Source organism: Mustela putorius, unplaced genomic scaffold (assembly GCF_011764305.1).
Source record: "Mustela putorius furo isolate JIRA1106 unplaced genomic scaffold, ASM1176430v1.1 tig00000578_pilon_pilon_pilon, whole genome shotgun sequence".
Taxonomy (NCBI): domain Eukaryota; kingdom Metazoa; phylum Chordata; class Mammalia; order Carnivora; family Mustelidae; genus Mustela; species Mustela putorius.
In genome coordinates this window covers 3,808,956-3,825,319 of record NW_025421422.1, presented here as the reverse complement: position 1 = coordinate 3,825,319, position 16,364 = coordinate 3,808,956, and the positions used below count along the sequence as shown (strand labels likewise).

Sequence of the window (16,364 nt, the reverse complement as noted above, 5' to 3'; positions counted from 1 at the left end):
TGCTCAGCAGGGAACCTGCTTCCTCCCCCCACCTCTGCCTGCATCTCTGCCTACTTGTGGTCTCTTTCTCTGTCAAATAAATAAATAAAATCTTAAAAAAAAAAAAGATGCAGATCATTTCCATCACCCCTAGAGTTCTTTTGTGCCCCATTCAGTCCTTCTCAAACACATCCACTGATCAGACTTCTACCTCTTCTTATCCTAGAATTTCATGTAAATGGAACCCCACAATTTTTTTTTTAAGATTTATTTATTTATTTCACAGACAGAACACAAGCAGGGGGAGCAGCAGGGAGAGGGAGAAACAGGCTCTCTACTGAGCAGAGAGCCTGATGCTGGCCTAGATTCCAGGACCCCGGGACCACTACCTGAGCCAGAGGCAGATACCTAACCCACTGAGCCACCCAGGGGCCCTGGAACTCCATGATATTTATAATATCAGCATGCTTTCATTCCCACATTGTCCCCTATCAGAAGAACAGTGAACTAAGTAAAGAGCAAGTGCTGCTGTCCCCATTTTCAAGAGAAGAATTGGGTCATAGAGGTGAATTAAACCAACAGCAAGCAGTTCAGTATTCTTTGCTTTAAAATTATTGTTGGGGCACCTGCTGGCTCAGTTGGTAGAGTACGCAGCTATTCATCTCAGGGTTTTGAGTTCAAGCCCCACATTGGGCATGAAGCCTACCTAAAAAATAAAAATGATAAAGATAAAATAATTATTGTTATCACTAGAAATTTTGAGGTCTTGGAGAAAAGTTGAAATATATTCAATATTTATTTTCTTAATGTACTTTTTATAGATTAAATTCAATTTATTTGTTTAAAACACAGAGTTTCTGGGGCGCTTGGGTGGCTCAGTGGGTTAAAGCCTCTGCCTTCAGCTCAGGTCATGATCCCAGGGTCCTGGGATCGAGCCCTGCATCGGGCTCTCTGCTCTGCAGCGAAGCCTGCTTCCCTTCCTCTCTCTGCCTGCCTCTCTGCCTGCTTGTGACCTCTGTCTGTCAAATAAATAATAAAATCTTTAAAAAACAAAACAAAACAAAAAAAAACACAGAGTTTCTTCATCTCTTGTTCTTAGAACTACATGTAGATATGTGAGGACCTCACAAATTTAAAAAGTGTTGAGGACTTTATTTCCTTACGTCTAATTCCAGTAGCTAAAATTCAAAGTCTTTAGCTGGGGATATTTTTATGATTTTTTTCCCCTTCCATTATCTTCCTAGGACCTCATTTTTCCACTCTTAGATTACATTACATCTTTGTCCTAGCCAGTGTGTCAGTGATTCTCACTAGGGGCTTCTTTATAATTCTAGAAAACATAAAACTACTCTATTTCAGGCTTATTACTCAGTTTCTTTACTTTAAGCCTAGTGGCAGGGGAAAACAGGAGCATCAGTAGGATTTTTATTTTTATTTTTTTAAGTAAGATTAATAGGGGGTACCTGGGTGGCTCAGTCGTTGGGCCTCTGCCTTCGGCTCAGGTCATGATCCCAGGGTCCTGGGATTGAACCCTGCATCAGGGTCCCTGCACGGCAAGAAGCCTGCTTCTCCCTCTCCCACTCCCCCTGCTTCTGTTCCCTCTCTCACTGTGTCTCTCTCTGTTAAATAAATAAATAAAACAATTTTTTTTTTTAAATCTTTAAAATAAAAATAAAGTAAGATTAATAGGGACTGGTCTGGGATTATAAGATCAAAGTGAGAAGGTAGATTTAAATGAAGGACAGCATCAGTGGCTCATTAGTGACAAAACCAGTCCTTTTAGGTGTGGGTTTTAGTTTAGACTCTCCCTCCCCCTGAGGTGATCCTTAGCCCGTAAACGCTGAAAGTGAGGAGTATCCCAGCCCAGAATGCTGTCTCCTTAGCAAAAATGACTTATCACACTGGCCAGAGCAGTTTGCAAACCAAAAATTCCCCAATTGTTCCTTTTTAGAATGTGTCCCGTCACTTCCAAAGATGGAATCCAAACCCTAGGCTTTTTCTTGCCTGAACTGGTTGCGTGCTTCCAGGTGTGGCTCATGTATACATTAGAGTCACCAAACAAGGTCTTAGCCTCTTCAGCCTCCATTAGTGGGCACACAGTGTATGGCGATAGCTGAGCAGTGCCAGGGAACGCACCCGTCTTTCCTGTAGCATCCTTTAAGTCTGATCCTTTAGGCTGAACTGTAGGGTTTTTTTCACTCCTGCAGAGAGGATGAAACATCTCTTGCACTAACCAAGAGTAACTTCAGAGAAAGGACACAGGAGATAGCCATCCAAGGCAGGTCACCCAGGTGTGATCTTCCACAGTGTAATGAGGTTTTTAAAATCTGTGCTCTGGGTGGCTTGGCAAAAGCATTTTCACTTCTCCCTACTTCCCCTTCCTCCTCCACTTTAATTTCCTGTATGTGAAACAGCTTCAGAGGGATACGATTTCTGCATCATCAGTCCCATTGGGCCCTCTGCAGAGGGTTATGTGAGATAGATACTGCAGAGAAAAGAAGCAGCCAGCGCTCACGCTGGGTAGCAGTGTAAGTTGCAAGTAGTTGCTTAGCATCTGTAAAAGGAAGAGTGTCATCAAAGCTTAACGCTATAGGGGTATCAGCAGTCTGTGGTGGTCTGATTAGCTGACCCTGCTCTGTTGCTTTTTTTAATCCCCCCAAAAGAAGCTACCCACGCTTTCTCCACCTGGGCAGGTACATACATCTCAAATCTGTCCCCAGGTGATTGTGTTCTGGGAATTTAGGACCCCGAGATGTTGTATTGTGCCTGCAGATAAGGGCAAAGCCCCTGAGAGCCTCCACTATTGGAGAAGGAAGAATCTCTGGGCATCATTAAAGTTAGACATCTAAGGTAGTTTTTACCTTTTTTTCACTTCGATTTCCTTCTAGATTTAACAACAGAGGGGTTTATATGTTACTGTGATTCTTTTGGTCTAAAATTTTTAGCCCCTTTTGTTTTCTTGATCCCTCTTAGACTAAACTTATCTTTGAGAAATGGCATACTTTTATTTTGGATACCCCTTCCAGTTGTGCTCTCACACCTATGATTCCTGAAGTCATACAGCCTTTTGCTGTGTGGCAGACATCCTGTTATCTTGTTGATCTGCTCATTCACAGCACTCCAAAAAGAACCTCTAGGTTGGGGAGATTTCTCTGAGAAAATGGCTGAATGTGTACTCAAAAGAAAATGATTTTCACTGTAAGTGAATTCCTTTAGGAAACAAATGCTGAAGAGTTACATAACAGAGCTGTCAGCAAGCCGAGACTCTCCAGGATGGTCATTGGCCCCTTTTCATTTCTTTTAACAACTATCAACTCAACACTGGCCATGTGCAGAACCCTAGGCCAGTTATGAAGGGGGAGGGTGGACAGAGCCATGGACTAGGCTGACGTGGGTTCTCCCTTTGTGGATCTGTCCACAGGCCTGACTCTTGCTGTCAGGCCCTACAAGATAGAGTCCCTACCATGGGTCTCCCATCATCAGACACAGCAGTCTCTTCTTTTTCCTGCATCTCCCACAGAAAAGTGCCATCATCCCTTTTCAACCTTGCAAAGCAAAGGATAATAGAATTGTGTCTTTTCCTTTGTGCTGTTCTGTCAGTGAAGCCTTTATTCTCTAGTCCAGTGGGATCCACAGAGGATTTAAGGCAGCCCCAAGACAGCACATACTTGTTTCCCATTGATCACTGAGACAGAATCTATTGGGTGGCTCAGTTGGGGAACAGCTGCTTTGCCATCTTGCTGTGAATACCAGCTTAGTCTGGAGAATTCACTTGGGCTAGAGAGGAGCCATGTCAGTTTTGTTTCCAGAGACTTTTTTTTTTAAAGATTTTATTTATTTATTTGTCAGGGAAGAGCGAGAGCACACACAAACAGGCAGAGTGCCAAGCAGAGCAGGCAGAGGGAGAAGCAGGCTTCCGGCTGAGTAAGGAGCCCAATGTAGGACTCCATCCCAGGATTCTGGGATCATGAGCTGAGCCGAAGGCAGCTGCTTAACCAACTGAGTCACTCAAGTGCCCCTCCAGAGACTTTTTGAATGATCCTTGACCTCTCACATCCATCCCACCAGTAATCTCCATCTTGCTCCCACCTAGTAGTAATGTACTGAAAGAAGATGTTAACAGGTTCTGTGGAGGTTTAAATTAATTAATTAGTTCCAAGGTTTTATTTAAATTCTAGTTAGTTAGCATACAGTTGTTTTCAGGAGTAGAATTTAATGATTCATCGCTTACATATAACACCTAGTGCTCATCACAAGTGCCCTTGTTGGGTTCTATGTTTCAGTCTCTTCAGTAGAGGCAACAGAAGGGACAAAAGTGAGGGAATTTTTCCATTCAAATGTCTATATTTTTGGATTGTTTGGTTTTCTGTACCATGTGAGACTACAGGTAGGACTGGGCAGTTATCATTGAAAGTCTTAGGGTTTTTATATTGAGTCCTTAGGCACTATCAGGGCTCGGTCCTCCCTTTCAGATGGGAGAAGCAGAATTCCTTTGTTAATAGAATACAGTTGCTGAGGTCAGGCAGCCCTGAGATGGTCTCCCAGTCTAACCATTTACAAGTCATGTGACTATGGGTAAGTTACTTAATCCTGAGCCTCAGTTTCCTCCTCTGTAAAATATTCCTCAAACCAGCCACCTGGTTAGTGGGATTAAATGAAACAACGTTGATAAACCTCTTGGCTGTAATAGGGACTCAGTAAGTGTAACTTTTTAAAAAAGATTTTATTTATTTATTTGATAGAGAGATAGAGAGAACAAGTAGGCAGAGCAGCAGGCAGAGGGAGAGGGAGGAGCAGATCCCAGGACCCTGGGATCATGACCTGAGCCAAAGGCAGATGCTTAACAACATAGACACCCAGGTGTCCCAGTAAGTGATAACTTCTTAAATGTTAGAACCACCCCTGGAGCCTCTGCCATGTATCCGGGGTACTCGGCCCCTGTGGAGCTTCTTTAATCTTTCATCAGTTGGTCAAGAGGAACTACTGAAGGTACATAGTGGATGCTCTAAACCGTGAATGAATGAGGGGGCCTTGGTACTTTCTTTGTTCTGTTGCCTTAGAATAGCACTTTACACTGTGACTTTTGCACTGGGAGATGTCCTGAGAGATGCTTTGAGGAAACTGGCCAGTTAGATTTGGGGAATGCTATAGAGTCTACAGTATGTAGATGGATTCTAGCCTTCTCTAGAGAGGAATAGTGCATATTGCTATTAGAGAAGTTTGGAAAAGTTGGGGAGAGAAGAAACCTCCCTCCCTGGCTTTCCAAATTTGGCCTTTTCCAAGCTCATTTGACTATATGGGGGTAACGATAGTACTTCCGTGAGGCTGTGATGAGGCTATAATGGGGTAACTCGCACGAAGCACTTAGAACAGTGCTGGGTGGGGTAAGCACACAGAGGCTGTAACTAAGTGCTTTTTAATCTGTGGACTTTGCAGAGTATCTAGCCATTCCCTTATATATTTTTTAAGACTTTATTTATCCATTTGATGGAGAGAGCACAAGCAGAGGGAGCGGTAGATGGAGGGGGAGAAGCAGACTTCCTGTGGAGCAGGGAGCCTGATGCAGGGCTGCATTCCAGGACCCTCGGATCATGACCTGAGCCGAAGGCACACACTCAACTGACTGAGCCCCCCAAGTGCCCCATTATTAATGGGCATTAAAGTTATTTCTGATGGTGTATTGTATGGACAGTGCTGTAGGAAAACCCTACCATCTGTGCCGGTATTTCTGTGGGAGAGAGTCCTATAAGTAGAACTGCTGGGTCAAAGGATACGCACATTAAAAAATTTGGTGGATCCCTCAGAATTACCTTCCAAAAGCTGATCCTATTATTTAACAGCTCATTTGCCCCATAGAGAGCTAAGAAGCTATCTTCCCATACCACGTGTGTGTTGGATCCTGCCTTCGTCCTGTGCTCCGTGACTGAAAATGGAGCTGACACAACAGAAAGTCACCCCTCTCTTCTGTCTTGCAGAGTCCGGCCACAGATAAGGGACCAAAATGACTGACTCAAAGTATTTCACCACGACCAAGAAAGGTACTCTTTGTTTCATTGTGGGTCCTGTCCTACCCTTTCCTGGCTCCATCCTTCTGCCTTCTCCCTGCCAGGATGGGCTTTGGGGGCAGGGGTGGCAGCCTGGGAGCAAGTAACGGGAATTACCCAGAGCACCTTTAACCTTGTGGATCCAGAACATTGAAGAGTTGATGGTATAAGAAATTGACTACTACTTTTTAGAACTCAGGAAGGGAAGAGCATTAGCTCCAAATGGAGAGGGAGGAAGCCCCCTTTTGTTCTGAATGGCCTTTTTAAATGTTTTTTCTGGAGGAAAGAAAGCACACAATCCTTTCAGTAACCCCACAGTGATGTGTGTGTGTATGTGTGTGTATGTCTGGTCTTTATCCACAGGCACATGTTTTACGTGGTCAGAGTCAGAATTTATATCCTGTTTTTCATTTGACATTATCCTAAACATTTCCCCACAGTTGTATCTACTCAGTGTTAGTCTGCTGAGTTGATGCACTGAAATTTGCTCAACTCATCTTCTGTTATAGGGCATTGTGGTTGTTTCTGCTTTCTGAGAAGTAGAGGTGGTTGTAGTGGCTGATGAATGTGCTTTAACCCTGTCAAGTGTCTTCCTGACGGGCCCTCCCTCCCTCCCTCCTTCCTTCCTTCCTTCCTTCCTTCCAAGCCAGATCAACACATGCCTGCTGACCAGATGAAAAGAGGCTGTTGAGGCAGCTGAGCCAGGACCTGCAATCTCCTCTTCCCCTTATTGAGCACATCTTTATTGTTGTAGCTTTCTTGCAGTTAAGCAGAGAAGACAGTCTGTTAAATAGTAATCATACTAAAGGTGGTGGGTGCTATGGTAAGGGAAGTGCAGGGGGCCGTGGGCGGACCTTGAATGGAGCTAGCTGGTTAAAAGGGAAGGGTAGAAAGGGGAGCAGAGCACTTACTCTGCCCAGGGTATGCCCAGGGAAGGAAGACTCCTGGGCACAAGTTACTCAAGAGTGTGATAGAAGGAGAGTTGGAGAGTACAGGACTAGAGAGGGTGAACCTAGTGCTAAGTGAGTTGAGGTGTCAGTGGTGGGGTTTTTGTGAGTTTTCTTTTGAGGAGAATATAGAGGGATGCCTGAGTCCAAATCAGACATCAGTGATGGTTTTAAGCAAGAGAAAATCCAAGGCAGTTTCTAGTAAAGAATTGAAGAAGGTGAAGATTGGGGGGAGGCAAAGGGACCAGTACCACAGCTCCCATGAGAGATGATGGTGTCTGAGCTGGGGAGAGGGGTGGGGTGGGGTGTAGCATTGTGGGTAGAGTAAATCGGATGCTTTATATGAGATTGAGGAGGTAGGCTTGGTGAGTGATTTGATTTGGGGCCCAGTAGAGGAAAGAGACATTTTGGAAACAGGCAGATCCCAGGTTTACCTCATCAGTCTTCTTAGAACTGAAATGACTCCATCGATTGATGGTCGTTATATTGAATGTGACCAAACACTTTGAGCAAAGCTCTGCAACAGGATCCAGGGTCAAAGTCATCATGGTCTATTAGATCCTGCAGCAGAGAGACATGGCTCCCTCAGTCTCTTGGAGGGGAAGGGCATATGTTCCTCTAGTCCTGCAGAAGTCAAGTCTGAACTGCAAGGTCTGCAGATTCCTCTTTGCTCTATTGAGCAATATCCTCATGGTGGCCTTGCCCTGGGCCGTACTGTGTGATTGTTCTTAATTAACTTTGTTTGCTCTCTGTCATCTCAAGTTCTTTCCCGACACATTGTTAAGTCATGATAAAAACCTGCAAGTTTTCTTTTTCTCACTGTAAATCCGCCTAGAACTTCCTCAGCACTTCCCCCCTACATGACAATCTTTGCTTTATTCCCACCCCAAATAACTTGAGAGGGAAGTTTGGGACCCTTTCTGTAAAAGAGTAATCCAAGCCAAGGGTCCCATGGCAAATTAATAATAGTAGTGGTCACCTTTAATGCAGGCCACTGAGTGCCAGGCACTGAGATGAGCATTTTACAACTGAGTGTTAAATGAGAGAATTCATTGCCCCAGTTAAAGTAGAGAGAGTACAGATGAAACCGCTTCAGAGAAGCAAAGTGATATCCTTGATTGGCATGAGCATATGGGCTTTGAAGCTGGCAGATGTGAATTTGAGTCTTGGCCCTACCTGCTACTAGCAGTGCGTTCTTGGGCAAGTCACAGCCTCCATTTGTTCATCTGTAAAATGGGAGGAAATGCCGAGTTGTCATGAGGATGAAATGAGAAATGGGGGACGGTGTGGCACCTGCCTTAGAAAAAGGCTCAGAAATCCTGGCGGCTCCTGTTTTGAGACGGAGGCCTGTCTCATTCCAAAGTCTGCCCTTGTAACCTGTCATTGGGGTTATCTGGGCCCTGAACAACCCTATTTTCTCATTTGTTTTTTCCAGATTATCAAGTTCTTTTTTTTTTTTTTTTTAAAGATTTTATTTATTTATTTGTAAGAGAGAGAGTGAGAGCGAGCACAGGCAGACAGAGTGGAAGGCAGAGTCAGAGGGAGAAGCAGGCTCCCTGCGGAGCAAGTAGCCCGATGTGGGACTCGATCCCAGGACGCTGGGATCATGACCTGAGCCGAAGGCAGCTGCTTAACCAACTGAGCCACCCAGGCGTCCCCCAGATTATCAAGTTCTTAAGAAAAGCATATTATGTGCTCAGGCCCTCCTGGGGTAGCTGAATTCCCATTTTCAGAGCTGAGCAACCACTTCTGGCTCAGGAAGTGAAACCCTGAGTGTGCTGTTTTAACTGGGGGTTCTAGGAAAACAGGAAAAGCCAAGTGTGGGAATTGAGCAAATCCTACCCTCTCCCTTCACATCTTCAGTCCCCAGATTCCATCACACACCTCCTTGAGGGCTTCGGGTGAGGGTGGTAGCTGAGGAGAATTTTACTTTCCTCTGAGTGTTTTTAACTGCTTGATGAGCAGGACCTGTTCTCACACTTTTTGTCTGCCTCAGAATCTTTTTTGCTTCTGTAGTTCCCTCTGTTCAGTCCAGCACGGCCTCCACACTGCCCTCCTCAGAGCTGTCCCCCTCTGCTACCTCTGTCACTGAGGCCAAGGACCTAACACGGCCCTCAGCTGGCAGCACAGGGTGTCTTTACCTGCTCCTCCCCTCCCATTCTTCTGGAATTTGGGGACTGGGAATGGCCCTCTGGCAGGGTAGGGGGGTGATCACTCATGCCTGCCTCCTTTTTTAGGGGAGATCTTCGAGCTGAAGGCAGAGCTCAACAGTGACAAGAAGGAGAAGAAGAAGGAGGCGGTAAAGAAAGTGATTGCATCAATGACCGTGGGCAAAGATGTCAGGTGTGCAGGCGCAGGCCTGGTGGCGGCTGGAGCGGGGCTCTGTAGCATGGGTCTAGTTCACATCGCTCCTTGACGGTATCTCTAGGCACCCGTGTCTCCCCTTGCTATGGCTCCCTTTGCAAGCCGCCTTTCCACTCAGAAGGTTTCGTTTACACAGGGGTCCTGTGCTCAGATGCTGCTGGGGTTCAGGGCAGCGGAGTGAGTAGTGAAGTGGGCCAAGTCCAAAAGGCAGGAACCCTGTCAGAAATTCCAGAGGTTTGCTGCCAGCTGGGAAAAACGAACCCAGTATGAGCAGGTGTGGCTTTTTAAAAGAATAAGAAATCTAGATTTTTTCATTTTGAATCGTATTTTTAAGATTGCTAGATGATATTAAACAAACATTGCTATGACGCTGACACACACATGCAGACGGGATTCATCGGATCTGTCGCCAGTTCACAGCCTCTGGTTTACATCTGACCGCCAGAGCAGCTGATGGGTAGCATTGCCACCTCTCCGCTGCTCACGTTCTTCCCCTGTGTAGACTGTCCCTTTTCCCTTTTCCATTTACAAGCTTGTTTCCCATCTCTGAAAACCCATTCAAGGTCTCCTTGTTGCCTTCCCTCATCACTCCAGCCCACTTCCCTGAATGTGTAGCATTTGTTCTGTGTTCCTGTCACCTGGCACTAATTCTAGACTGTCCTTTTCTGAAGTGTACTTGTGTTCACCTGTCCACCATGTCATTAAGTCCCCGGTGACAGGGACTAGATTTTGTAACAACCAAACAGTTGCATAGTATTTGAGAGTATGCAGAAAACTTTCAGGTATGTTTTTCAGCAGTTCCTTACAATTCCCACATTGTACATAAGAATGTGTTTACTGCCAAAGAAACCAGATAAAGAAGGGATATAGGGACTGCCCCCAGTCACATCGTTCATAGCAGAACTAGGACGCAAGTCCAGCCCTTCCAAGGTGTTTCCACTGTGCCTGCATGGTGCCTAGCTCCATGCCTTATAGGCCTGGGCGCTGATGTAGGGCAGCTCCTCATCTGGGTCATATTTCTCCAGACTTCTCCATGGATTGCCCTGTCCTGTTGCCACCTCAGCAAGGGACCTCCTGATAGCACCACAGCAGAGACAGTTCTGCAGAGAGACCTGCTATAGACAGAGTGGCAAAAGGATCAGGCGTCTGCTGGAGAACTGGGCCTCTTCCCAAGTCACATCCTTCCCGGACAAAGCCACTCTTCAAATAGAACACCACTGTCACCTCCTCACAGAGGAAGCATCTTTATTCTTCTGTCTCAAGTGAACTTGTTGTGCTGGTGTGGCAGGCCCATCAGCGGCTCCTCCTCCCCCCACCCCTTTCTTCCTAGTTCTTCATCTTCCAAGGTTATGCATCAATGTCAGCATCAACTGGGTTCCTTCCTAAGGGAGCCCAGGGAGCTCACTTTGACCTCTTGAGTCTCTTTTACCATGTCTTCGACCATTAAGTCACAAGACTTGAGAGGGGAGGTGAAGATTCCAGAGAGAAAAAATTGACCTCTAAGCATATTTCACATCTCAACGGTATTGGGACTCTGGGGTTCTATGTTGGGAAGGGTTCCACCCAGAATAACAGCAGTCATGAGCACAGGTTTTAGAGTCAGACCTGGCTCCTCAGGCAAATTATTTGACATTTATGAGCCTTGGTATTGTTTTCTGTAAAATGAGGATAACACACTGGCTTCTTGGGGCTGTTAATTGAGATCATGCATATAAAACCCTTAGTGCTAAACCCGGCTGTATAGTACATGCTCTGTGCATGCTGGGCTAGTTTTTAGTGGGCAGCTGAGGGACCTGAAATATGTTGTCTTCTTTAATTATCACAAGGGCCCTGTGTAATGGGGTTTTGCTGCACCATTCCTGCAGGTGAGCAAACTGAGACATGGGGGGGATGAAGGAATTTCCCCAATTTCATATAGTTAGCAGGCGGCAGAGCTGGGTTTGAGCCGGGTCTGATGGGCTGTAGAGTTGTATATGAATGAACTCTGTAAAAAGAATGGAGGACTTTACTTTTCAAATCACCTTTTGGGTTCCATTGCTACCCATAAGTGTTCATGGTAACAGCATAGCTGGTGTCTTCCCTTTTACTAGGAAGTCCTGTTACTTTTTTTCCCCTTTCTCCCATCCACTGTCCCTATTTCCCCACCCCACCCCCAAACCACCCATTAGCTCTCTGAAAAATCTTCCTTTCTTCAGCCTTACCTACACTCATGCCATTTTGATTTTCCAGTGCCCTCTTCCCCGACGTGGTGAACTGTATGCAGACAGACAACCTGGAGCTGAAAAAGCTGGTGTACTTGTATTTGATGAACTATGCCAAGAGTCAACCCGACATGGCCATCATGGCTGTCAACACCTTTGTGAAGGTGAGAGGGAGCTTGGTCGGAGGAAGGGCATGGGTGTTCACTGCTTCATCTTTCCTTTGTCTCGGGGTGGGAGACTATGGCCCTGAGTAAAAGCACTCAGGCTCCTTTCCAGTCCCTCTGACTCCCAGGCTGAGGGCCTCCTAGTCCTCCAGTAGAGGGCTCCCACTGTCTTAGAAAATCAGTTGCTACAGACCCTGCTAACTCATTCCTGAGTGAGGTAGCCTAAGGCCTGTATTGATCCCCATGTCCCCCCTGGGATGCACCATTGTCCTGCATCCTTTGCCAGGGCAGGATTCAGCAAGAATCTGAGAGCTTCTATGTTCGCCTTCTAGACTTTGCCCCTTTCTGTGTTCTCCATCCAGATTAAGGTGTAAACAGCTACTTGGATGGTCAGTTCTGTGTACCTTTAGAACTTTCCTAACTCCCCTTGCCCTGTCGATGCTCAGATAGAGGCACATGAGGGGTTCTGTGGGTTATGGTGCCGGATGGATGTGGGTTTGAATCATGGCTCTGCTCTGTAACTGGGTGAGCTCCCAGTTTCCCTGGGGGCCTTGGCTGCTTCACCCTGTAAAACAGGAACAGTACTGTATGCCTGCTGTGAGAATTAGAGTCAACAATACACAAAGCCCCAGCACATCATCTGGCAAATGCTAGATGCCTGTACATGGCACTTTTGGTTCTGTCGGCCACAGTTGGTGGGCCGTCTGATATTGCTGAGCCTGCCCCTGCCCCTGGCCGATGGCTCGTTCCCCTCAGGATTGTGAGGATCCCAATCCCCTGATCCGGGCCCTGGCTGTGCGGACCATGGGCTGCATCCGCGTTGACAAGATCACAGAGTACCTGTGTGAGCCACTCCGGAAGTGCCTGAAGGATGAGGACCCGTACGTGCGCAAAACAGCAGCTGTGTGTGTTGCCAAGCTGCATGACATCAATGCCCAGCTGGTAGAGGACCAGGGCTTCCTGGACACCCTTAAAGACCTCATCTCTGACTCGAACCCCATGGTAAGCCAATGCCACCCACCATACCACTTCCACCACCTCCTGGGTTGCTTGGGAATACCTTGGCTTCCTCCTCCACCAGGCACTCCCCAGTTCCTGGAAGTCAGAGCCTTGCCGGGTGGGCTAATTGTCCTCATGCCTATGGTGGTTCGCGCACCATCTTTGGAGGGAGTTAGAACTGGATTCTCCCCTTTGTGCCCTCTCTAACACAAACTGTATTTCCTTTGGTGGGCTGCCTAACCTTCCAGAGCCCTCTTTTTTTCATTAGTAAGATGGATCTAACTCCGTGGCTGGCAGGAGTGCTGTGAGGCTTAAGCTGTGAAGGTAACACAGTGGGCATAAACCAAGACTAGTGTGCTCCTTCCCTTTTCAGTCACTGTCATTGTCACTGTCCATTGGCGGGCTCTGAATGTGAGGTACTTTTCCCTCTTCCCACATCTTTGGGGTTGCAGGGTTGTAGAGGGTCACCCTTGAAGTAGCATAGCCTGGAGGGCAGGGCCTCAGGATGTGTCGCTGGGAGGGGAGCTCCTCTTTTTTCACGTAATAGCAGTTTGAAGGGCAATTCACCAGCCTCTGTTTATTTTTTTATTTTTTAAGATTTTATTTATTTATTTGACAGAGAGAGATCACAAGTAGGCAGAGAGGCAGGCAGAGAGAGAGGAGGAAGCAGGCTCCCTGCTGAGCAGAGAGCCCAATGTGGGACTCGATCCCAGGACCCTGAGATCATGACCTGAGCCGAAGGCAGCGGCTTAACCCACTGAGCCACCCAGGCGCCCCACCAGCCTCTGTTTAAAGTGAAATGCACAGACCCCTCAGCCCAGCCATCCCACTCTGTCCTATGGAAACACTGACCCAGGACTCTGAGTGGCCAATACAAGATTGGCCATTGGAGCACTGTCTGTTATAGGGAAAAGTTGAAAACCCTGCAGAACACACATAAAAACAGCTGCTCTGGTAGAAATGGCTGGAGTGGGGCGCCTGGGTGGCTCAGTGGGTTAAGCCGCTGCCTTCGGCTCAGGTCATGATCTCAGAGTCCTGGGATCGAGTCCCGCATCGGGCTCTCTGCTCGGCAGAGAGCCTGCTTCCCTCTCTCTCTCTCTCTGGCTGCCTCTCTGTCTACTTGTGATTTCTCTCTGTCAAATTAATAAATAAAATCTTTTAAAAAAAAAAAAAAAAAAAAAAAAAAAAAAAAGAAATGGCTGGAGTGCCCAAGGCTTCACCTGACATCCCCTCTGGACTCCAGCCCCCATTTGTTTCCATGGCCTGCAGAGCTCTGCAAGAATCTTCTAGCTCCAAGAAGCACACTTGACACTCCCTGAAGTGAGCTCTTGTAGCCAGTAGGCAGGGGCTATGTGTTGGGTAGCTAGGAATATTTTCTGTTGCCAGGCATTTGGAGCTGGATCTTTCTTTTGTTTCTTTTGTTTGCCCTCTTTTTTTCCCTCCCACACTGGGGAAGGGGCCCTTAACATTCATTCTGCTTTATAGCTGAGTTAGTAGGGTGAGTGCTCAGAGTGGGTCTCCATGCTGCAGGACCTACTCGTTGGGTCCTGTCATTTCAGGATATTCATCCTCTGACCTGCCAGCATGAATAGTCCCAATGTCCCTTGGCCCGAGCGACACCCCCAGCCTATATCCCTTCTACCCTCTCAAACAGGTGGTGGCAAATGCAGTGGCTGCCCTCTCAGAGATCGCTGAGTCTCACCCCAGCAGCAACCTGCTTGATCTGAACCCACAGTCCATTAATAAGCTGCTGACAGCCCTGAACGAGTGCACCGAGTGGGGCCAGATCTTCATCCTCGACTGCCTAGCCAACTATACACCCAAGGATGACCGGGAGGCCCAGAGGTGAGCAGGCTGCTCCTTGCTTGCCAACCTAGTGGAACCTGGTCCTTGCAGAGCTCCAGCCATGAGCTGGGCCTCAGATCTCTGCTGGGCCCTTTGCCAGGGCCTTGCCCCACAGACCATCCTCAAGGGAAGCCAGAGCCAGGCAGTCACCTTTCTGCTCAGCATGGTACAGACAGAACAGAAGCCAGAGTCCGATCTGGTTGTTGACAAAGACCCCAGTCATCTTGGGCTGAGTAAAGGAGGTGGATAGCACCAGAGTCACCATTCGTTGGATTCTTCCTGGGTGGCTGGGGCTCTGCCAAGTGCTTCCTATCCATTAGATGCTCCTTAAAGCACCTCTGTGAAAGCTGCCCCATCATTGCCCACATTTTACAGGTAAGGAAAGACTGGTTTAGAAGGTGGATGAACTCATGCAGGTCACCCGGCTGGGACTCCCTGACCTTTGGTCATAACCAACATAATACCTTGCCCCTTTTGAATGCCCTTTCAATGCGGGGGATGTGGGGGGAGGGCCTTAACACTGACCCAGTATTTATTAACTACCATACATGGTGCTTAGGGCTTTGTATACATTGTCTTATGTAACCCTGGGAAGATACCATCATCTCCATGTTCTAGATGAGAAAACTGAGACTTAGAGTGGTTTTAACCTGTTGGGGTCAATTATCAAGCACCAGAATCAGAATCTAGGTTCTCTTACAGAAAACATGCTTTCTCAGTAACTAAAACCAGGGTGTTGCCCTTGTCTTTCTCTCCTGTTTTCCCTTTTGGAATGGACCCCAGCATCTGCGAGCGGGTCACTCCCAGGCTCTCCCACGCGAACTCTGCTGTGGTGCTCTCTGCTGTGAAGGTGCTGATGAAGTTCATGGAGATGTTGTCCAAGGACCTGGACTACTATGGCACGCTGCTCAAGAAACTGGCCCCACCCCTGGTCACGCTGCTGTCGGCCGAGCCGGAGCTGCAGTATGTGGCCCTGCGCAACATCAACCTCATTGTGCAGAAAAGGTACCCGGACTGCCACATGCACGCACAGTGCCCCTGGTGTGGCGGGGAGGAGGGATGGCTCCTCCTGGGAGCAGGACACTAAAGGGAAAGTGACCTGTCGCTGTGTAGGGAGTCTCAGGAACTTAACCCAGAAGTCTTAACCACAGGCAGCTTTGTCCCCTTGGGGGACATTTGGAAATATCTGGAGACATTTTTGGTTGTCTGACTTTGGGGGTGCTATTGGCACCTCATGGGCAGAGGCCAAGGGTGCTGCCCAACGTCCTACAGCATGCAGGACAGCTTTCACCCCCAGGGACCATCCTGCCCAAACTGTCAGTAGTGCTGAGGGTGAGAAACCGTGGCTTAGCCTGCCGAGGTAGCAGATGAGGTCAAGAGCAGCGTGGTGCTGCTTAACTGCAAACAAGGGATGGCTCCACAGTCCACAGAACCTCCTGAAGCAGGGTGTAAGATTCTGTGTGTATATTTTTCCTCAGGACAGAGGCTATAGCATTAGTCAAATTCTCTGAGGTCAGAGGACTCCAGAGTGGTGAGATGCAGCAGACTTCTCATTGGCCTTGGGCCTGAGGAGGGGTATGCGAGAGTCAAATGCCCGTATCCGGCGGCGCCTGGGTAGATAAGTCAGTTAAGCGTCTGATGCTTGATCTCAGTTCAGGTCTTACTCTCAGGGTTGTGAGTTCAAGCCCCGCATTGGGCTCCACACTGGGCATAGACCCTACTTTAAAAAAATAAAAAATAAAAAGGAGGAAGCCCATTTCCACTGGCCCCATGGGAACAGCCACAGCTCTAAGCCACTGCTCCTAAGAGAAGGTGCCTGAT

At 47.5% G+C, this 16,364-nt stretch overlaps 1 protein-coding gene across 6 annotated transcripts in view; it reads left to right on the top strand.

Annotated features, from left to right (window-relative positions):
- Positions 1–16,364, top strand: part of AP1B1 (adaptor related protein complex 1 subunit beta 1) — a 54,616-nt gene that overhangs the window by 13,109 nt on the left and 25,143 nt on the right. For all 6 annotated transcript variants that reach the window (XM_004766486.3, XM_004766485.3, XM_004766484.3 and 3 more), the window contains 6 exons: positions 5,955–6,017; positions 9,208–9,313; positions 11,564–11,699; positions 12,456–12,701; positions 14,353–14,543; positions 15,327–15,548. In XM_004766486.3, the coding sequence (XP_004766543.1) occupies positions 5,981–6,017; positions 9,208–9,313; positions 11,564–11,699; positions 12,456–12,701; positions 14,353–14,543; positions 15,327–15,548 (938 nt within the window). In that variant the 5' untranslated portion in view covers positions 5,955–5,980. The remainder of the gene's footprint in view (positions 1–5,954; positions 6,018–9,207; positions 9,314–11,563; positions 11,700–12,455; positions 12,702–14,352; positions 14,544–15,326; positions 15,549–16,364) is intronic.